Source organism: Chrysochloris asiatica, unplaced genomic scaffold (genome assembly GCF_000296735.1).
Source record: "Chrysochloris asiatica unplaced genomic scaffold, ChrAsi1.0 scaffold00440, whole genome shotgun sequence".
NCBI lineage: Eukaryota > Metazoa > Chordata > Mammalia > Afrosoricida > Chrysochloridae > Chrysochloris > Chrysochloris asiatica.
In genome coordinates this window covers 1226369-1249027 of record NW_006408958.1, presented here as the reverse complement: position 1 = coordinate 1249027, position 22659 = coordinate 1226369, and the positions used below count along the sequence as shown (strand labels likewise).

The 22659-nt window shown below is 44.9% G+C and overlaps 1 protein-coding gene across 1 annotated transcript in view; it reads right to left on the bottom strand.

Moving 5' to 3' along the window:
* GSG1L (GSG1-like) overlaps positions 1–22659 on the bottom strand; it is a 336620-nt gene that overhangs the window by 91697 nt on the left and 222264 nt on the right. Inside the window, exon 3 of the mRNA XM_006877058.1 lies at positions 9745–9897. Within this exon, the coding sequence (XP_006877120.1) occupies positions 9745–9897 (153 nt within the window). The remainder of the gene's footprint in view (positions 1–9744; positions 9898–22659) is intronic.

The window sequence follows — 22659 nt, the reverse complement described above, 5'->3', positions numbered from 1 at the left end:
TTCCGAATTTGAAGATTCAAACACTTATACTTTATAAAGGCTGCTTTTAGATATACTGGGAAAGGACAGAGCATAGGATATTTTCAGTGTAAAATGAAATAAAGCTTCCTGCGTGATAAATATACCATCAAATACAATGAAAGGTGATTTTTATCATCTTGAGGGAGTGGCTGGAAATTTAGAGGAAATGATTGCTGTGTCTAATTCTTATCATTTGTATCAAAAATTAATGATTTTTTTCTAAAATGATTATTTGTAGATACCACAGTCCTCAATAGCTATTAACCTCTCTGAGCCAATTGCTTATCTGCCTGAAACGATGCAGTGTGTCCTCTGGAGCCCATTGGACAGACCTGTGTCAAAAACCCCCAGGAAGTAACTAACTCTACACTGTCTCTTCTCCCCAATGACCCTCGGTACTAGGTGGGAGTACGGTGATCTCTAATCCTCTAACACCTGCTATATGGACCACACTCTATTCCACTTCCTGCTACTGCCAGCTGTCACTGAGCAGAGGGTCACCAAAGAAACCCCCTTCTCAAGCCTCCTGACTCTTCCCAAAGATCCTCTTTGTGGTTTCTGATAAGCATTGGTCAGTTCTCTTTCCACCAATCGCTGAAGACAGACATCATGCTTGGTAAAGTCGAGGGCTGGAGAAAACAAAGGACACTTCACTGATGCGGACTGGCACAATGACCACATGGGCATGGCAATATTTCATTCTGTTGGACATAAGCTTGCCATGAGCTGAGGTCCACTCAACAGCAACTAACAAGCAGTCTGGTTCAACTAGAGACCTCCCTAGACCTGCTTTTTTTCTTTACCCTGGAATGCATTGACTTTACAGAGGATCCTTCCGTATGAGCTGGTTCAGGAAATGTCAGAACTCCCCAGATGGATGCCGTTGACGGGCTTCTCCCCATTCCTTCCTGGAGAGTACTGCTCCCCATTCCTTGCAGACAAAGCTGGTCAGTCACTTGGCTCTTTTCTCAGCATCTTTAATGTCCACCTTCTGGCATTGCGTCACTTTTGTGTTTCTCGTCTCACAGGCATGAATATATCATTTTTTCTCATCACCACTTGCTGTTTTGTTCTTACTATATCATCTGGCTTCATACTTCTCCATTACTATTTTCTGGGAACTAAAAGTCAGTTCTGTCTCTCCTGGTCACCCCTGCAGTGTGATACTATGAAAAGAGCATAAGGCTTTGAAGCTAGTTGGAGCTGGCGTTAATCCCAGCTCCACAATTTACCAGCTGTGTGACCTTGGGCAAGTCAATTAACCTCTCTGAGCCAAGGGTTGTTTATCTGCCTGAAATTATTCAGACAATATTATTTTCTTTAGCAGTGGGACTCCCCGCTAGAAAGAAACCTGTTTTTTTGAGAGGTGAAAACTTGATAAACCCCTTGAGGTAGGAGAAAGAGTCCCACTCCCTCCTAGAAGTATCACACTTGAAGAATCACAGATGGCTGCTTTTGAACGACAATCAACTTTTATTTTGATTGGAGTAAGCAAGTCGAGGGGAAGGGGGAGATGCTTGGGATAATGGGGGCTCTTTGATAAATGGTCAAGGGAAAGGATCAACTGGCTGACCAGGGAGCCCATTCAAGATGGAACTGGCCATCTCCCCCATCCTGCTCTTTCCTACCTGCCGCATCTCGATAAACCACTGCCCATCTAGTTCCAAGCCAAACCAGAGGTGCTTCACTCTCTGGCATCTGGCCCTATGGGCCCCTTCTCCGAATGTTTTCAGCTGCATAAAATAAAATATGTAACATGATATAGGATGCCAACTAGATTGAACTACTGTTAGAAAAACATTAGAACACAATGTGACATAGTAACATGTGTGCTTCTTCTGTTGTTATTGTTAGGTGCCGTTCCGACTCATAATGGTCCCATGCACAACAGAACAAAACACTGCCTGGTCCTGCGTCCTCCTCACAATGGTTCTTGTGGTTGAGCCCATTGTTGCAGACACAGTGCCTATCCATCTCCTTGAGTATCTTCCTCCTTTTTGCTGACTCTCCACTTTACCAAGCATGATGTTCTTGTCCTTCTCCAGGGATTGGCCCCTCCTGAGAACATGCCCAAAGTATGTGGGACCAAGTCTCACCGTTCTCACTTCTACTGAGCATTCTGGTCGTACTTCTTTACCACATTAGGTGACAAGGTGCAGTAGAGTCTTTAGCAAACATTGTACATTTGAAAGAGTACATTTCCAGATACCTGCAACAACAGTTGTTGTTGTTGTTGTTGTTGTCAAGTGCTGTCGAGTCAGTTCTGACCTATAGTGACCCTATATGGGGTTTCCGAGGAGCAGCTGATGACCCTGAACCACCAAATTTGCCGTTCAAACCGACTTTGCAGTCCAAAGTATTAACCTACAGTGCCACGCCAGGACTCTGCAACAACAGTATAGTGGGTTAATGCGCTGGACTGCAAAGTCGGTTTGATCTACAAGGTCAGTGGTTCAAGCTCACTAGCTGCTCCTCGGAAACCCTACATAGAGTTGCTATGGGTCAGAACCAACTCGAGAGACTTAACAACAACAACATTGGCAATTCCATCATAGGTACTTTGCCCACGACTGGTTTGTTGCCTCTATTCATGTTTGAGACAATGTGAAATATCAGTTAGAACTTAGGGAAATAAGAATGTTATTTTTTTCCCCATCCACATTTGTGAATGCCCTGAATTTTGTGGACTTGCAGTAAGGAACCCTTGACCTAGATTTTCTCTATCTTTTTAATGGTCCCTCGACTGCCTCTCCTGACTTCTACTCTTGACTCCTCTCCATCCATCCTCCACCCTGAACCCAGAGAGATCATTCTAAAGTGCAAAACTGACCACTGATCACATCTCCTCTTGCCTTCCTCTCACCTACGTGGTACAATCCAAGACCTCTGCAAAGCAGTGAGACTCTCAGCCAGCTCTGCAGCCTCATCTCTCGGTACCAGTACTCTCCTTACTCCGCCACTCTGAACTAGTCGAAGGCCTCCTTCCTCACACCTCTACGCCTTTGTCCATGCTCTTCTCTGCACCTGGAATCTCCTCCCCAAGTCTCCCAACAAGCAAACACTTGATTTACAAATCTCAGCTCAAATGTTGCCTTTTCCAACCCCTCCCTACCTACCCCAACTCCCTTGGCAAATGTGGGTGCTCTTCTTCCACAAATGTTGCCACACCCGGTTTATCCAGATCAGCATGTCACGTTATGATTATTTGAGATGCCGGGCTTTGTGACAGACTGAAAACTTCATGAAGAGTAAGGACTGAGTCTGTTTTTCTTCCATTCTCCCAACCTGGGCAGAGGATACGTCCATGTGAACTGATTCAGGAGACCCAGCAAATCCTCGTGAATGTTGGCTGAGTAAATGAATAAATGAGGACAAGAAGAATAAACAGGGACTGGGGTGCGTAGGGCTCAAAAATGAGAACTGTCATGTTTTCCTTTCCTTTTCTTTTCAATTACTTTGAGATTCCCCATACCCTAGGAACGACACAGTACCCATGTTTTGATCTATAGTATGTGCTATATTTTATTCTTCCTTTTTAAAATTTCAACCATTTTTACATGTACAATCCAGCTACACAACCATACACTCCATTCCCAAATCTTTCTCTCTCCTTTCTGTTCCATTTTTAACCCACGTCTTTACTTTCCCTTTATTAATTTGTGGGACAGTTCACAATGGTTTGTCCAAAAATAAGTATACACTTATGTTCTGTTTTCCTTCGAGTATATGGGGGGAAAAAAAACACAAACAGACAAAAAAGAAGAAAGAAACTTCCTTTTCTTGTTTTTTTCCTTTCATTTTCTTTTTAACTGGCTTCCCTGTCGACCAAGTTAGCACATCTACACTATCCAGTGAATAATTCTCTCTTCCTTCCCATCCATTGTGACCATCACAGAAAGCTTATTATAGTATAGTAAACTTTTCTTGACTTTTTACAGTAGTTGTCTCATACAATATCTGACTGCTTGTAACCAACTGGTTTCACCGAACATAATGTCCTCCAGATTCCTCCATGTTAAGCAGTGTTTTGCAGATTCATTATTCTTCAGTGTTGCATATTAATCCATTTTGTGCCTGTACCAAAGTTTGTTCAATCATTCCTCTACTGATGGGCATCTAAGCTGTCTCCATCTTTTTGCTATTGTGAAGAGTGTGGCAATGAACATGGGTGTGTAAATATGTGTATGTGTCATGGTTCTTATTTCTTCAGGATATATACCAAAGTAGACACATTGCTGGGTCATATGATATTTCTATTTCCAACCTTCTGAGAAAGTGAGATTCCGTTTTCCACAGCGGCTGCACCATTTTACAGTCTCGTCAGCAGTGTAGGAGGGTCCAGGTCTCTCTACACCCTTGTCAGCATTTGCTTTTTTCTGTTTTGTTTGTTATTTTAATTTTACTATTAGTGCTGGGATGGGATGATATCTCATTGTTGTTTTGATTTGCATCTCTCTATCTAATGGCTAGTGATCGTGAGCATTTTTCTTCATATGCTTGTTGGCCACCTCAATGTCTTCTTCAGTGACGTGTCTGTTTATGTCCTCTGCCCATTTTTTAAATTGGATTATTTACCTTCTTATTGCAATGTCAAATGCTGACAAGGGTGTGGAGAGACCCGGACCCTCCTACACTGCTGGTGGGACTGTAAAATGGTGCAGCCGCTGTGGAAAATGAAATCTCACTTTCTCAGAAGGTTGGAAATAGAAATATCATACCAGACTAAGTACTACTGTCTAAAATGTATAGAACATTTGTAGTACTTTGTCTGATATGCTATTGCTATAAGTCTTTTCTCAGTCTGCGGCTTTCTTTTTACTCTTTTAGTAAAATCTTTTGATGCACATTAACTGTCTAAGTTTTAGGAGTTTCCAGTCATCTATTTTGTCTTCTGATGTTTATGTGTTTTCAGTTATGTTTGATAGTGTATTAATGCGATGAATCAGACCACCTAAGTTTGTCCCTATTTCTTTGATGATTTTGATAGTTCTAGGTTTTCAATCAATGTTAAGTTCACTATTGTATATGGTGTGAGATATGGGTTTTGTTTCATTCTTCTGTAAATGGATTTCCAATTTTGCCAGAACCATTTGTTGAAGAGACTTTCTCTTTTCATTTAATGTATTTGATCCTTTGTCAAAGGTCAGCTGAGCATAGGCTTTACTTCTGGGTTCTCAATTCTGCTCCGTTGACCTGTATGCCTTTCATTTACCAGTAGCAAGCTGTTTTGATTACTGTGGCTGTGTAGTAGGCAGGTTTTGAGTTTGGGATGTGAGAGGACTCCTATTTTGTTTTTCTATTTTAGTAATGCTTTGCTTATGTGGGGTCTCTTTCCTTTCCACATGAAGTTGATGATGAGTCTTTCTATCTCTGTATAGAATGCTGTTAGAACCTAGATTGGGATTCCATGTATCTATAGATTGCTTTGGGTAGTATTGACAGTTTCACAATGTTAAGCCTTCCTGTTCACAAGCATGGTATATTCTTCCATTTTTGTAGGTCTCCTGGTTTCTTGGAGCAGTATTTTGTCCTTTTCTTTGTATGGTGGTGTGCCGTGGAGTCACTTCTGACTCAGAGTGACCCTATTAGGGATTTCTAAGGATGTAAATATTTACAGGAGCAAAAAGCCTCATCTTTCTCCATTGGAACTGCTGGTAGTTTCAAACTAGCTGACCTAGAGGTTAGTAGCCTGACTCATAACCACAACGCTACCAGAGCTCCTTTTTCTTTGTATAGGTCTTTTGTTTTTCTGGTTAGATTTATTCCTAAGTATTTCATCTTTTGAGTAGTTATTACAAGTGGTATTGCTTTCCTGATTTCCTTTTCCGAGTTCTCTGTATTGGTATAAAGGAATCCAATGGATATGATCTTGTACCCTGACACTTTGCTGAATCTTTTGATGAGGTCCAACAGTTTTTGTGCTGAGTTGTTGGGGTTTTCTAAGTATAGAATCATATCATCTACAAATAAAGAGAGTTTTACTTCTTCTTTTCCAATTTTGCTGTGTTTAATTTCCCTTTTGTGTCTTATAGCTCTGGCTGAGACTTTCAGGACAGTATTGAATAAAAGTAGTGATAAAGGGCAATCTTGTCTGGTTCCTGTTTGCAAGGGGAATGGTTTCAGTTTCTCTCCACCGAGAGTGATGTTGGTTGTTGGTTTTGTATATATGCCCTTAATTATGTTGAGGAATTCCCCTTCTATTCCTAATTTGTTGAGTTGCTTTTTATCTTAAACAGGTGTTGGATTTTGTCAAATGCCTGTTCTGTATCAACAGATACAAACATATGTTCTCCTCCCTCCCTCCCCCCGTTTGCTTTACTTATGTGGTGGATTACATTGATCATTTATCTAAGAGTGGACCATCTCTGAGTACCTGATATGAATCCCATTTGGTCATGATGCCTTTTTTTGGACATCTTGTTAGATACTATTGACTAGGATTCTGTTGAGAATTTCTGCATCTATGTTCATGAGGGATATTACTCTGTAATTTCCTTTCTTAGTGATGTTGTTGCCTGGTTTTGGTATCAGAGTTATGCATGTTTCACAGAATGAATTCAGGAGCTCTCCATCCTTTTCTGCATTCTGGAATAATTAGAGTAGAATTGGTGTTAGCTCTTCTCTGAACACTTGGTAGAATTCACCACTAAAACCACCTGGGCCCAAACTGGTTTACTATTGGGAGTTTTTTTTAATGACTTGATGAATTTCTTCTTTTGTTTTTAGGTCTGTTCAAGATTTCTACTTCGGTCTATGTTAGTTTAGGTATGTTTCTACAAATGTATCTAGTTCTTCTAGGTTTTCAAATTTGTTGGAGTACAATTCTTCATAGTATTCTGTTATGATACTTCTTATTTCTGTTGGTTCATTTCTTATTCAGGTTATTTGCATCTTCTTCTTTTCTTTTGTTAGATTTGCCAATGGTTGTTGCTTTTATTAATCCTTTGGGGAAAAAACCAAAAAAAAACCTCCTTGTCTTGTTGAGTCTTTCTATTGTTTTATCTGTATTCTATCTCATTTATTTCTGCTCTAATCTTTATTATTTCTTTTCTTCTGGTGACTGTAGGCTTAACTTTGCTGGTCTTTTTCTAATTGTTGGAGATGTTGTGTTAATGTGCTTTTGTTTCCTTTTTTTTTTAATGTATATATTATTATTATTGCTATAAATTGCCCTCTGAGCACTGCTTTTGATGGATCCCAAGCTGTGGTTTGCTGCGTATGTAGTGTTTTCATTCTCATTTGATTCAAGAAATTTTTCATTTCATTTTTTTTTCATTTCTTTAACTACCCAGGAGTTATTCAATTTCCATGCATTTGATCCCCCCACACCCTTGATCTTCCTGTTGTTGATATCTAATTTTATAGTGGTGTGATCTGAGAAGATGCTTTGTAATAGTTTATATTTTATTGAGCTTTACTCTGTGGCCTAACGTATGGTCTATTCTGGAGAGTGTTCCACGTGCACTGGAGAAGACTGACTATTGTGTTATTGTTGGGTTGAGTGCTCTGTATGTCTATGAGGTCAAGTTGGTTGATTGTGTTGTTCAGTGCTTCTGTGCCTTTGTTGAGTTTCTTTCCAGTTGCTCTGTCATTCATCGAAAATGATGTGTTAAAATCTCCTACTACAACTGTGGAATTGTCTATTTCTTTCTTTTTAGTTCTATTGTTGGTGTTGTTGTTGAGTGCTATCGAGTCAGTTCTGTCCCATAGTGACCCTGTACTTAGCAGTCTATTGCTTAACATTACACTCAATTCTAGTAGAGTCTGACTTATATATTTTGAGGCTCTTCCACTGGGAACATAGATATTTATTATGGCTATGTCCTCTTGTTCAAAGGAGCCTTTAATCACGAGAGAATATTCTTTTTTTGTCTCTTATGAAAGGTCAGCAGTTCGAAACTATCAGCTGTTCCGCGGGAGAAAGATGAGGCTTTCTGCTCCCTTAAAGATTTACAGCCTCGGAAACCCTGTACAGGGTCGCTATGAGTCGGAACCGACTCCACGGCACACAACAACAACAACATGCTTAGTTTTGCCTTAAAGTCTATTTTATCAGAGCTTAATATTGCCACTCCTGCTCATTTTTGATTGCTATTTGCTTGACATATTTTCTCCACATGCTCATTTTTAGTTTAATTTTGTCTTTGTTTGTAAGGTGTGACTCTTGTCGGCAGTGTATTGAAGGATTCTGTTTGCTTACCATCCTTTCTTGAATTCAGCTATCCTTTGAGGAGTCCTGGTGAGACACTATAGGATAAAGTCTGGACTACTAACTGAGAGGTCAGCAGTTGAATCCCACCAGCAGCTCCTTGGAAACAGGGTCGCTATGAGTTGGAACCGAGTTAACAACAACATCCCTTGAGAGACCCCTCTGTTATATATATATATATATATATATATATATATATATATATACCTCAATGAGTGGGCACTTATTTCCCTTACCAAAAGGTGAACTGTTTCCATTTCATTACATAGAGCGTTCTTCCAGTGCCTACAGAATAGGATTAGATTTATAGAGATTTAATTTACATGTGGCTTTTTAGGAAGGGATGTCTGACACAGCCAAACCACCACTTTGTCTGTCAGGCCGCCTGAACTTAAAAGTTTACAGGCTCCTTTTACTCTCTTCTGGCACACACCCTGCTAAACCCCATATGACCGCGACCTGCTGAAACTGTGCTCTGAGCATCCAGCCACTAAATCCAATGCCTTTTTCTTGGGGTCTTCTGTCTCCACCTCCCTGATGAAAATGATGCTGTTGACCTTCTTGTATAATAAAATCTATATGATTCTTCATAAAACCTTCAAAATCCTTGACTCTTTGGCCTTTCTCCAAGATATCTGCCCTGCCCACCCCTTAACCCAGATATGTTTGTTTGTCCAACTTCCTATGCGGTATCCTCCATTTTGATGCTTCAAAAGCTAAAGCAGATGTGTTAGGGACCGCCTCCCAAATAGGCTCCTCCTCCACTGATACATCTCTGTGAAGGACACCACCTTCTGTTTAGTTCTGCACAGCAGCCTCCCGCTCCCTCACACCCCAAACCAAATACATCTCCAGCTAATCTACCTCCCTCCAAGTCTTAAGTTCCGTGAAGGCTGGGACTGTCTGCTTTTGTCCATTACTGTAACCCCAGAACTCGACACATAAGGATGTTGCTGTTAAATGCCATCAAGTCAGTTCTGACTCATAGCAACCCAGTATTTCTGAGGAGTGGCTAGTGAATTTGAACTGCTGACCTTGCCTGCCACATGATAGAGGCTCCTTAAATACTTGTGGAAGGAGTGTATAAAAGACACCCCCCCCCTCATCAGAGGGGCTGTGTGCTGACAACTGGGGGAGATGCAGGGGAGGGGCAGGTTTGCAGGGTATACCCTTTGGTTGGTTGATATGCATGGTGGGGATTGTAACCATGGCAATGAAACGATATACGATAGGATGAATATAAAACTGATGTTCTCCCACGTAAACTATCACATAATTCACAATAAAACATTTAAAAAAAAAAAAAGACACCCCCCCCCCATCTTACAAATGAGAAAACTGAGGTTCAGAACAGAGAAGGTCACACCTAGTAGATACACCAGAGCTTAACCCAAGGTTGTCTCCAGTGCCTGGCTTTTTCCATGGCTGGAAGCACCTAGACCTGGCATCCTCTTGGTCTGCTCTCTAAGTCCAACCCATGTCTCTGGCTACTGGTCCGAGGCCCACAGCCTTACCTGAGAGCACCGTGAAGACGGCTGCGAAGGCATTGAGTTTGAGCCCATCAATGACACTGCTGGAGTGGAAGAGTTCAAGACACATGAGGCTGAAGCCAACCACCAGCAGGAGAATATAGAGCACCTCGGAGACCACTGACAGCCACAGGACCCCTGTGTGACAAAGGCAAAAAGGCCATGAGATGAGATGTGTCCACTCCATCTAGCTAGACCCATTAGAGGAAGAAAGTCATTTTAGAACAGACCTCAGTTCTAGGGGTGGGTCTTAACTAATCTAAGGAAATCTTGGTGCCCCATCCTCTCAAACAATGACTGGCTCAGAAACCTGAGCTTAAGTCAACTGGAGCATGAGATTCTCTGGGTCCAGAGTGCCACGGAGGGAAGAACTCTCATCCCATGACTCTGGGCTCCCTCACCTGGTAGATGGAAGCCAGTATATGACCTTGCAGGCCACTGACCTTAGGACGGAGCTAACACTTTGGGTGCTGAGCAGAATGATGGAGCGATGACATCATTAGACCATTAAAGAGCTCTGAGAGCCATCCTATCGGAACTTCTTTTTTATATGGGAGAGATTTCCCCATTTTAAGTTAAGCTGGTTTATGTCCAATTCTTTGTTACCTGCCGGTATAAGCATCCCAAACATACACATACTTGTCCCTCAGAGGACACTTAAATTCTTGTGTGGCCAATACCTTGCCCCACTGGATACAATTTCAAGGAGTCAATCTGCTGATAATCGTCACAACAGTTGACTCAAACACATGCAGGATCATGAAGGTAAGCCAAGACTAGGCAACATTTCCTTCTTGTACATAAATCACCATGAGGGGGAATCAACTTAATGGCAACTAGCAACAAACTTGCCCCACTCTTTTTCTAGAAACCACCACTGCTTCAATCTTGTGGTACTTTCAGGAGCTCCCCTGTCCGAATGGGATCCTGCCCTCCTGCTCAATCAAAGCCCTTCTCACGGAATCTGGCTTGGAAACGTGGAAGCCGACAAAGAGAGAGAAGCTCAGATAAGAAGGTGAGTGTGTCCTGCCAGTGGTCTGACTGCTAAACCTTTCTTGTATCCCATGAGCCAGCACGGCTCCTTTTCCTTCAAATTGGTCTAAATTGTTGCTGTTGTTAAGTGCCGTTGAGTCAGTTCTGACCCATAGCAACCCTGTCTAGGGTTTCTGAGAAGCAGCTAGTGAGCTTGAACCTCTGACCTTGCAGTTCAAATGGCTTTGCAGTCTAGTGCATTAACCCACAGAGCCACACCAGACTCCATTGGTCTAAATTAGGTTACCATTATTTGCAACCTAGTTTATGGGGCATCATCTGGATATTGCAGATGATACAGCCTTGCTTGCTGAAAGTGAAAAGGACTTAAAATATTTACTGATGAAGATCAAAGACCACAGCCTTCAGTATAGATTACTCTTCAATGTAAAGAAAACAAAAATCCTTACCACTGGACCAATAAACAACATTCTTATCAATGGAGAAAAGATTGACCCTGTCAAGGACTTCATTCTTCTTGGATCAACTATCAACACTCACGGAAGCAGCAGTTAAGAAATCAAACAACATACTGCATTAGGCAAATCTGCTGCACAAGACCTTTTTAAAGTGTTGAAGAGCAAAGATGTCAGCTTGAGGACTAAGGTTCCTGTGACCCAAGCCATGGTATTTTCATTAACCTCATATGCATGCGAAAGCTGTACAGTGAATAAGGAAGACCGTAGAAGAATCAACGCATTTGAGTTATGGTGTTGGAGGAGAATATTGAAAGTGCCATGGGCTGCCAAAAGAACAAACAGATCTGTGTTGGAAGAAGTACAGCCAGAGTGCTCCTTGGAGGCCAAGATGGCCAAACTTCGCTTCTCATACTTCAGACCTATTGTCAGAAGGGAACAGTCACTGGAGAGGGATATCATGTTTGGTAAGGTGGAGGGTCAGAGAAAAAGAGGAAGACTGCAGCGAGATGGATTGGCCAAGTGGCAGCATCAGTGGGCTCAAGTGTGGCAACAATAGTGAGGTTGGCCCAGGATCAGACAGTGTTTCATTCTGCTGTGCATAAGGTCACTATGAATTGGCACTGACTCGATGGCACCTAACAACAACAACAACATATGGGGTATGTGTTAAATTCTTTCCTCTTCTCCATGCCCTCTCTCATTCTATGTGGTTCAGTTGAGGCTAACCTCATCGTGGCTCCATGTTTAGTTGTTGTTATTGTTGGTAAGTGCCATCAAGTCAATTCCAACTCATAGTGACCCTGCATAGGGTTTCCTAGGAAGAGCTGATGGGCTTGAGCCACGGACCGAGAAACTGACATGCAGTTCAGCACAGTAACCACACCAGGAATCTATGTTTGGGTGTGTAACTCCGATATGGCCATTTGGAGCTCCACATCCCTCCTAACTTTAGCCAGTGGTTCAGGAATGAGTCTCTCTATGCCTCAGTTTTCCCATCTATAAAATGGGGATAATAATAACAACCACCTCAGGGTACAGGTCAGGTAAAAATTTCATTGCCCACTGTGATAACTAATGTTACGTGTCAGTGGTTTGCCAGATGGTAATCACATTCCATTTTATGATCTGAAGTGAGAGTGGAGTTTCCTTGGAGGCGTGGCTGTCTGCAGTCCATAAATGGACATTCTGGTAAAGTTTGTTCTATTTCTCCACCCCGCACTCTATTCTCTCCTGACCTGTGATTCTAGGGAAATAAGCCTGCAGACATCTGTCATCTGCTACCTGACCTGTAGGCTTTGGATTTGCTAGCCCCTACAATCATGCTAGCCAACAAAGAAACCTTCAGCCAGCCAGCTGACACAGGGATTTGGAACATGCAAGTCCCCATAGGTGCATGAGCCATTCCCATAAAGTTTATCTCTCTTGATGTATATTTATATACACTTCACTGGTTTTGCTCCTCTAGAAAACCCAGACTAAGACATCCGCTGAAAGTAAGAATGAATTGTAAGCTGGGGGTTCTTATAGCTTCAGGTAACAGAGAACCTAACAAAATCCAAGTCAACAATAAGGAAATGTGTTTCATATCCACAGAGGTCCAGAGCTGGGTAGTTAGCTCTCAGGGATGTTTGACTCAGTAGTCCAATGATGCATGAGGATTCAGTATAACATTGCACTATGAGAAATTTGTGCCTAGCACAGAGGGAGAGCTCGATTCATGGAAGATATCTTTCCAGTTGTTATACAGAAGGTACATCCAGTGGTGCCTGGAAATGGAGCCCAGAGTCTTGGGTTTGAGCTAATCCAGGCTAGAGGGAGAAATAAAATTGTGGAAGAACATAACAAATTCTGAAAAAAAATTTTTAAGGGTAGCATGGACGACGTAAGGAAGTAGGAACTCATCCACATGGCTTACCTCCCAAGCCACACTAATCACATGGCTCAAGTTGGACCCACACTCTAGGGGGCCAGTTCAATGAGATTCAGCCACAGGATTTTTCCTATGATTAGGAAAGAGAACTCTTTCCATTGGGCTTGAGGCTGGGAGAATGTAAGGATGGAGTTCACTGAGTCACTGGATGTCAAGAGCCGTCCTGAGAGTCAAGCCAATGGTAGGGAAGGCAGAGCCCAGAAACGGAGGAAAATTGTGCCTTGATAATATTGTTTGAGCCCCTAGATCCAGCCATGCCTGAAGCCATCCCTTGTTCATTCAGTCATATGAACCAGTTAGCTCTTTGTCTTTGCCTAAGTCGGTGTGAGATCGAATTTCGATCACTTGCAACCAAATCCTGATCTTCAGGTTATACTTTCTTAGAAGCTGTCAAGCATGTCCTTGCCTACCTCTCTGTCTTTGCATAGGCTGTTTCTTCTACCTGGAATACCATGGTGACAACCAATAAATAATTTTGAACTCTATTTATTGAATAAAGCAAACAAACAGTAAATTCAGAGTTTGGAGGCTTCAGATTTTGAAATACCCACTATCATCAACCTCAGAACAATGGGGCTTCTAGAGCTTTGGGACCCCCTTCCCCTTTTTCTTTTGGTTACAAAAATATCCCATCCCCTGGGCAATATTTAGGATTTCTGTATGAGAATAATGTACTCTTGGCAGCCTAGCTATGTTAAAACACCCCCTGGCACTACACACTCACAGCCTACAATGGGACAAAGCCCACCAGCTGCAGGGAAGGAAGAAGAACTGTAGGGTGGGCTGGGCCACACCAGAGGGGAGGTGTCAGGGCTGAGTTGGAGGGTGATGAGTCACAGACTCCATGGCATCCCACCCTCAGGGCAGCCTTTGCTCCTGGTGCCCCCCTCCAGGGCTGGTAGAGGTCCCTCACCAGGGTGCTGACCACTGACTCAGCTGCCTCCCCTGTTCCTAATCTCAAGCCCAATGGGGGCTCTCATCCCTGCCCATATGGGCCCTGGGCCAAACCTCTGCCCCACCTCCCCTCCAGTGTTGCGTACCCGATAGGAGAGGGGGGCATGGAGGTTGCTATGCTCCAGAAGTACGTTAACCACAGAGAAACAGGACTAGTATTTTAGATGCCTGGCTGGGGCTATGCGTCCCATTCCCACTAGATTAATTCCCTTGTCTTTCACTGGGCTCAGGAACATCAGTCTTAAAGTTTCAGCCCACCCTCACCAAGGAAATGAATAATAATCATTGTTGTTATGCTAATAATATCAACAGTCACAACAAGGACCAACAGCTATTCAGTCTTGATAATGTGCTAAGTTATAATTGACAACGTTGGTTCACCACCCAATCTCCTTGGATCTCGTGTTAGTGTTTCTGTCTTTGGAGGATTGCCTTTGGATAGCTGAAGCCCATCTTCATTCAGAAAGGGCCTGAGAACTTGCATTTCCCTCTGCTGTCTTTGCTAGGACAACGCACACTGTAGAGCTCCCTGGGACCTGGCCTGAGGTTGTCCCCTGTCCTGCCTGGCTTTCGCAGTTCTAGTTCTGGTATCAGTCTCCCCTGGGAGTGTTTCCTTTGTAAACCACTTACACACAAGTCTGCCCTTCAGGGTCAGACACACGTGCCCATGCGCCTTATCTCCCTAAAGCCTCATAATAACGCTGGAAGGCAGCAACATATCATCTATGTCACAGATGAGGATGCTTAGGTGCAGAGGATTCAGCAAGCAAGCAATCTATACAGTCAGAAAGTGTTACAGTCTGGATTGGAGCCCAGGTCTCTCTGCTTGAGAAACTATTCTGAGCAGAGGGTATCATCTGGCAGGACAGAGTTGTTGTTGTTGTGAAGTGCCATCGAGTTGGTCCTGACCCATAGCGACCCTGTATAGGGTTTCCAAGGAGCAGCTAGTGAGCTGGTTTTGCAGTCTGGCGCATTAACCACACCAGGCCACTGTGAAATCATATCTCTCTTCATCCTTGAACTGTTCACTATGGCCAGTCTCGGTGTAGGGCATGGGGCTCCCTGGCTAAAGCTCTCATTCAAGATGCTCTCCAACATCCCAAACCTTTCCAGAGTCAGGATTCCAGGAGGGGATGGGCACTGAGTGGGAAGGGTTGTCCTTTGGTTTTCAGCGATTCTGAATGCAGCCGGCTAACAGGTGGGATAAAGAGGAGTACAGGTTGGAGAAGATGGGTCTTACAGGCAATAGGAAACCAGGCCAAGGAAGCGGATCTTGATCCGTGTAGCAGAGGCAGATGAGGATGCTCTGAAGGCGCATGACATTGTATGAGCTGCCATCAGTCAGTGGCCAGCCAGTCACGCCCTGACCTTTGTCTCTGCGGGGACAAGTCACACTCTAGAGCTAGCTCCATGGGAGAGCTGAGAATTGACTGTAAAGAAAGGAAGCGTATGATGACTTTGGCCACACACTCTGCAAGAGAAGATGGTGGTCCAGTTCATGACAACAAGAGTGAGAACAAGTGAGCAGCGGGTCGTATCTAAGGGGTGGACTGCATGGGACAATGGTTTATGAACGCAGTGGCGCCATATTTCTGAGCAGATGGTGAAGTTCTTCACTGAGAAAGGAAGGCCCTAAGGTGTATGATAGGCTGCTTCTGGACAAGTCAGCTCTACAGAAGCAGTGAACACCCAGCAGGGATGCCCACGAGGCAGCTGGGGCCAGACAGAGATCTGCAGACACTGACAAGTAGCAGGCATTACTATTTGTTATTATTGTCTAATAGATGGCAGCTGTAGACACAGGAGTGGATGAAGTCTTCTACGAAAATATGGGGCAAAAGAGAAAAAGGTAAAGAGGAGGGAAAGAGGAAGGTGCAGCTGACATTGTGGGGATCTGGCCACCCTTTACCTGTGTGCCTTGTACCAGCACCAGCAACTAGTTGCCTGTGGGCTTGCGCTGGTCATTGTGACAGGTTGGATGTGCTGGGAAGTTTACACCACCCTCTCCCCTTCCCCTACCTGCAAGCAGCAGCCCTTAACCACTGTCCCATGTGAGGTGGTATGCCCCAAGGTGCACAACACTGAAAGTGAGAGCTCAACATTTGTTTCCTGACAGGCAGAGGTGGTACTGAACAACACTAAATTGTCTGAATCCGTGAAAAAGCTATCCATGTTTCAATTATTTAAAACATTCTTATTACAGCAATCAAAAGTCCCTATTTGGTGCTATTGTGTACTTAACATCTTTGTAAAACTTATTTTAGAACAAAAAAGTCAGCCTCCGGCTTTGAATCCTGAGCAATTCCTAGCCAGACTGGAGAAATATTTGGACAGTTTTCTTTTGGGCTAGTAATCTAATATTGCCCCATCCTCCCATCCCTTTCCTTAACTTGGGTCATCCACCCTCTTTCCTCTATACCCTACTCTGTGTCCCAGGAGACTGATTCCTGCATAGCCCAGACTCCCTGCCCCTGTGGCTTCTGATTGGGTTCAGAAACAGTGGAAAGAGAGAAGGTCAGAGTATGTCTTCTTTGCTCCCTCCTGTTTTGAGCCACATCAATGGCAGCAGCTTCTACTGCCCAACTGAGACGACAGTTCCCCTGGGTCATCCTCACAGCGTTAGCCCTCACTGGTTCCAGAATACCGTCCTGCCCTTTTCTCCTTCAGGCCTAGAGGGGGTAACAGCCCCTCAGTGTTTTCTAGCCTTTGGGTGCCTCAAGTTTGGTCAGCCCTCCCCACGCCGCTGTTAGGAGCTCTTTCATGGAAGGTTTCATTTGAACTATTTGGGGACTTCTGTTTCTTACAGGGACCCAAGCTGTGCTTTAACAAGCCCACCACGTGATGCTGATGCATGCCAAAATCTGAGAACCACCCTCCCTTTTAAAAGTATACAGAGCAAATCGATTTAAAGAAAAATTGAATCAGTGACCAGCCAGTGGGTGTTGGGGGTCTAACAAACAGAAGGACGGTGTGGGGGGAATCATTTTAACAGGAATCACTGCGTGGTGCCTGCTGCTGTCACAATGCTCATGGTATGCACGCAAGGTGAGTAAAAGGAGACAGAGAGGACTGAGGCTGGAGGCCTGGGGCAGGGTCTGGCTTTGGTGAGGTCAGAAAGGCTCAATAATGAAGGAATGATTGTTCCAAGACTCTAAAACTTGCTGCTAATGGCTGGATTTGCAGCGGAGGATAAGTGACCTCCTGAGGTAGAAGAAATAAAATGATTTCTCATCAGTTGCAGGGTCTGTGTAGTGACAGCTAATCCTGTTAGCTGTACTTTTTGCCTTTTTTTAAAAAACAGCTTCATGACACCAACTCTGACCCTAGACTGATGGAATTGATGGGTTTGCAAGAGTGATTCCCATTGCACTCTGGAGCCCTACTTGATAAGACACGATGTAGGCCTGCACAGACACCATTTCTTGGCTATATGCTGGGGAACAGCTTCATCCTCTGTCCCTCAGTTGCCTCATTTGAAAAATGGGCATACTAGATTTATCATGAGAATTAAATAAGACAGTATGTCAAAACCATCAGTCTGACTCTTGGAAAGTATACAAGAAAGCTAAATATTACTATTATTACTAAAAAATGCAATTATGGAATCGACTCAATGGCACTTAACAACAACAGTAATCAAATACAGTCCTGGTGTGGCGCTGTGGGTTAATGCATTGGGCTGCAATGTTGGTTTGCACTACAGGTCGGCGGTTCAAGCTTAACAGCCACTCCTCAAAAACCTTATGCCGGGTCACTATGAGTGGGAACCGACTCGATGACACTTAACAACAACAACAGTTATAGACTCCTAGTGTGATGCTATAGGCTCATCACTGGACTATGAACCACAAGGTCAGTGGTTTAAAGCCATCAGCTGCTGCAAGTGCAATGTCTACTTGGTGCCTGGTGTGGGGAAGGTGCGCTCTTTTGGGGGTTGGGTGGTTTCCTCACAGTTTCAGGGAATAAAACGTCAGACAATGAGAACAATGTTAATGGTAATGACTTTGATGATGTGGAGGAGGAGGGCCAGGAGAGATCCTTCTGTCAGCGGGGCAACCGCAGGCCAATCAAAAGTGGCTAACCAGGATCTACATGACCAAGTACGTGCGAGCCTGCGTGCTGGGCACCGGAGCCCTCCAGATTGTGGTATGTTCCCCGTGATGGTGGAGCTGGCGAGGGAGACAGACCCCTTGCTCATCGCCACGACGGTGCTCAAGGCCCGAAAGATCCCCATCACCTTCGGCTGCTACCTGCCTGATGGGAGCTATGAGGACTGGGGCGTGGACAAACTCATCATCACCGCCTTCCCCCCGCCAGCGGCCTCTACTCTCCTGCTCTTCATTGTGTAAGTAATAAAGTGTACGTAATAAAGTAATAAAAAAATCAGCTGCTCCTCAGCAGCCCCATACAGGATTGCTGTGAGTTGGAACCAGCACACAACAACAAAAACATGATCATTATATAAAGGAGCCCTGGTAGCATCGTGGGTTACGTGTTGGGCTGCTAACCACAAAATCAGTAGTTTGAATTCACCAGTTACTCTGTGGGAGAAAGATGAGGCTTCCTGCTCCCATAAAGATTACAGCCTGGGAAACTTTCTGCAGGGTTGCTGTGAGTCAGAACCAACTCGATGGCACTCGGCAGCAGCGTGAAAATTATATGAGGCAATGAGGTAGAGATTGGAGAATCTTGGACTCTGAGACAGACAGGCTGTGTTGACCAAGCTCTGACAGGTACTGGACGGGAGATTTTGGACAGGTGACACATACTCACTGAACCTCGGTTTTTCGCCTGTAAGTTGGTGATAGATATTGTATCCACTTCATGGACTGTTAAATGAATTCGTTGATGATTAAAGTACTTAGGAGAATGCACAGAATCCAGGCAGTGCTGTGGAGTCTGCTCTGACTCATAATGAGCCTGTATAGGGTTTCCAAGGAGTGGCTGGTGGGTTTGAACCGCCAACTTTGTGGTTAGCAGTCCATTGCTGATCCTACAGCACCACACCAGGACTCCATGTAAGAGTTAGCTGTTACGATTGTTGTTGTTGTTAACCAAGGAGAACTAGAATTGCTGGGACAAGGGCATATTCACCATTGGACAAACAAAACTCTTGTGGGGATCTGAGGGGAATTATTGCAAAATCATATGAAATCCCATGAAGCAATAGCATTTCAAAAGAAATCCACCTGTTGAATTCGTCAAATCAATCTGTCACGGTGCAGTGGTGGCTGGCTGTGAGCTGGGAGGCACACCCCAGCTCACAGAATTACCTGGCCTGGGAGCTAGAAGTAGCCTGGTGCCACTGCTGTTGGTGGAATCTCCCAGGGCTGGGGCAGAAGGCCAAAGACCTGGAAGAATGCAGGGGGGCGACTGGAGGTCACTGACTCCCCAGCCCTCATTTGCTACAGATAGAAAACTCATGCCCAGCAAGCACTGAGGACTTGCCGTTGTCCCCAAGCACGGTCCTTCCAACTCCCACTAACTTTATGTCTGGGACTGGGCAGTAAGTTGGAGCCATCAGAGGCATGGGGATTAAGGTTTTGAGAGGCGGGGCTGGCTCTAAGGAGGAGCTGTGGAGAAACCAGGGAGTTTGAGTCCTGACCCTGCAGGACCTTAGGGGAGGCCCCTGTACTACTCTGGGCCTCAGTTTCCCACTCAGAAAAATCAGTGGATTCTCAAAAAAGCTGCCTCCAGGCCAAATCCAGCCCTCGGAAATGTCTTGTTTGGCCCACACAGTATTTTAAAAATATCTGAATTCATTATCAACATTTAAAAATAGAAGACTTCACATAAAAAAATCCAGATTTCTGGATTCATTTGCAAAAGGAGTAGATGCAACAGTAGTAGGCCTGCACCCCCACACAGTGAGGACAATGTGGGGCTGAACTGCAGCTGTCCCGCAAACGGCTTCTACTTCCATTCAGCACAGCCTCACCCAGCCCCCTTCACTACTTAATGCTTCCTACCGAACACTGTGAGCATTTGGGCTGGTAGCCCAGCACACGAGAGGTCTAAAGTCATTTCTACCCCTGAAATTCTGCAGCAGTGTGGACCGACCCTCATCCTACACCAAGGGGAGAAGTACTCTTCAGTCACCAAGTTTGTTCAGGGACCAGCGGTTCTAGCAAACACCACACTACCCCATGTTTATAATTTTAGGAAAGGTCTTCAGCTCTCAAAATATGCCCAGGTTGACATAACAAACCAAGAGCTCTTCCTGAGAACCATCTTGTCTGCCCTCAGCCCCACATCCCATCCACAAAGGCCAAGAGCGGGCAAGGGGCTTGCCCCCAGTCACAATGCTAGGAATCTTCTTTTAAGGAGTCAGAAAACATTCTAGATGTTGACTTGGGGACATAGTGGAGACCCTCACTGGCTGCTCTAATGGGATGTGCAGACTGCTGAGTAGCAGTCTGTGATCATAGGAGAGGTCCACTCAAACACCAATCAACATGCTGCTGGATCTGGCCTGGAGGCAGCTTGTTTGAGAATCCACTGAATTGCTGAGTGGGAAACTGAGGCCCAGAGTAGCACAGGGACCTCCCCCAAGGTCCTGCAGGGTCAGGACTCAAACTCCCTGGTCTCTCCACAGCTCCTCCTTAGAGACAGCCCTGACTCTCAAAACCTTAATCAACACACAGGGCAGGAGTGTGGCTGCTTACTGTGTCTCAGGTGGCTCCCCATTTTTGTGTTGTTGTTGTTAAGTGCCATTGATTTGGTTCTGACTCATAGCAATCCTGTACAAAGTTTCCAAGGATTGGCTGGTGAATTTGAACCGCCAAACTTTGTGTTATCCTACAGCATCACACCAGGACTTTCCCCTCTTTTAAGCCCAGAAAAGTGGGGTCCACACCTGGGTTCACAGACCACTCTAGTCCCCATTATGTTGCCCAGCAGTGACAGAAAAGACGTGTTTCCACCACTTTATGGGGCTATCCCTTGTTGTGGTACAAAGAGCGCCAGGACTTGGTCAAGCAGGACTGGATTTGGCCTTGGGCCCTTCCTTGAGCTCTCCTGAGTCTCTGTCTGTCTAGCTACTTAATGAAATTAGCACTACTGATTTCATACTTTCTTGGGGGCAAGTTAAATGGGACAATGACTGCAAAGTCCCCAGTCTAGTTCCTAACACCGCAGGTAAATAATGGTGGTATCAAACTTGTTGTTGTTGTGGTTATGTGCCGTGGAGTCGGTTTCGACTCATAGCGACCCTGTACAGGGTTTCCGAGGCTGTAAATCTTTACAGGAGCAGAAAGCCTCATCTTTCTCCTACGGAACAGCTGGTAGTTTCAAACAGCTGACCCTGAGGTTCGCAGACCGATTCATAACCACTACGCTACCAGAGCTCCTGGGCCCAGAGAACTAGCACTCCCTTCTCTGTGCTCACATAGGACATCCCAGATTGTCGTGGCTGGACTTTGATCATGCACGGTTCTGGTCCTGTCCACTCAGAAACCTCTCCAGCAGACGTGCCCTTTAGAAAGAGCATTTGAGATGCGTCACGGTGCCGGTGGCCTTTCTTTCCCTGCATGATCCAGAAGCTGGCCTTAAAGAGACGCTCCTGACTCATGCTAACAGCCAACAAGGGGCCTGGAAGGAGCAGGTAAGGCTAGTGGGAAGGCCTGAGAAGTCCAAGGCTAAGTCGTGGCCCTAAGTCCCCTCTCCTTCTGCCATCTTGGGCAAGCGTCACTTCACCTCCCTGAGACTCCACGTTCCATCTCTAGCAGGGGCTTCTGGACAGGCATGTGAAATAAAATAGGGTAGGTCGGAAGTTGCAAACAGACCTGAAGATCTTGACTGTTTTGATTTATTTTCTGTTTTTTGTTGTTGTTGTCATTGTTTTCTCTAGCTGTCTCCATGAGATTTTTAAAAATTTGAATTAGGCGCCAACATTTAAATATGGAAAATCTTATGAAAACAGCTATTCTTTTGAAAGTCTGGCAGACTAGACCCACAGTCCCACATCATGGCAGTGAGGGGCACTGAGAGGTGGCTGCTCCCTATAGATGGGGCACCTGGTCCCCAGTTTGCCACAACCCCCACCCTCCCTATTGCTCCTGCCACTGAGGCTGAGGCTACAGCCCAGGCATCATCTAGAGTGTGGGCAGGAAGCTCTGCAATGGACACTCGGAGAAAAAGCCAGGTTGTGCGTGATCCAAGACACAGAGGAGGGCAGAGCTGAGGAGGAAGCTGGCCAGGTGGTGCCAGCAAAATCTCTGCATCCAAAGGGCCTCCTAGATGCCCACTGTTCCCACTCCAACTCCCAGCTTCTGTGGCCCGGAAACTGAATTCTGTGGGGAAATTAAAGCTGAGCACATGGCCTGAGAAACCAGCCCACTGCAGGCAAGCCTCAGCTCTGCTCCTGGCCTGCGTGTGACCCTGGACAAATGGCTTGCCTCTCTGAGCCTCCGTTACCTCATTTCCCTCATAAGGTGGGTGTGAGGGTTACAGGAGATGACACATGATAGACCTCAATGCTGTTGTTGTTGTTAAGTGCCATCAAGTCAGTTCCAACCCACAGCAACTCTGTATAAGGTTTCCAGAGAGTTGGTTCCAACCCACAGC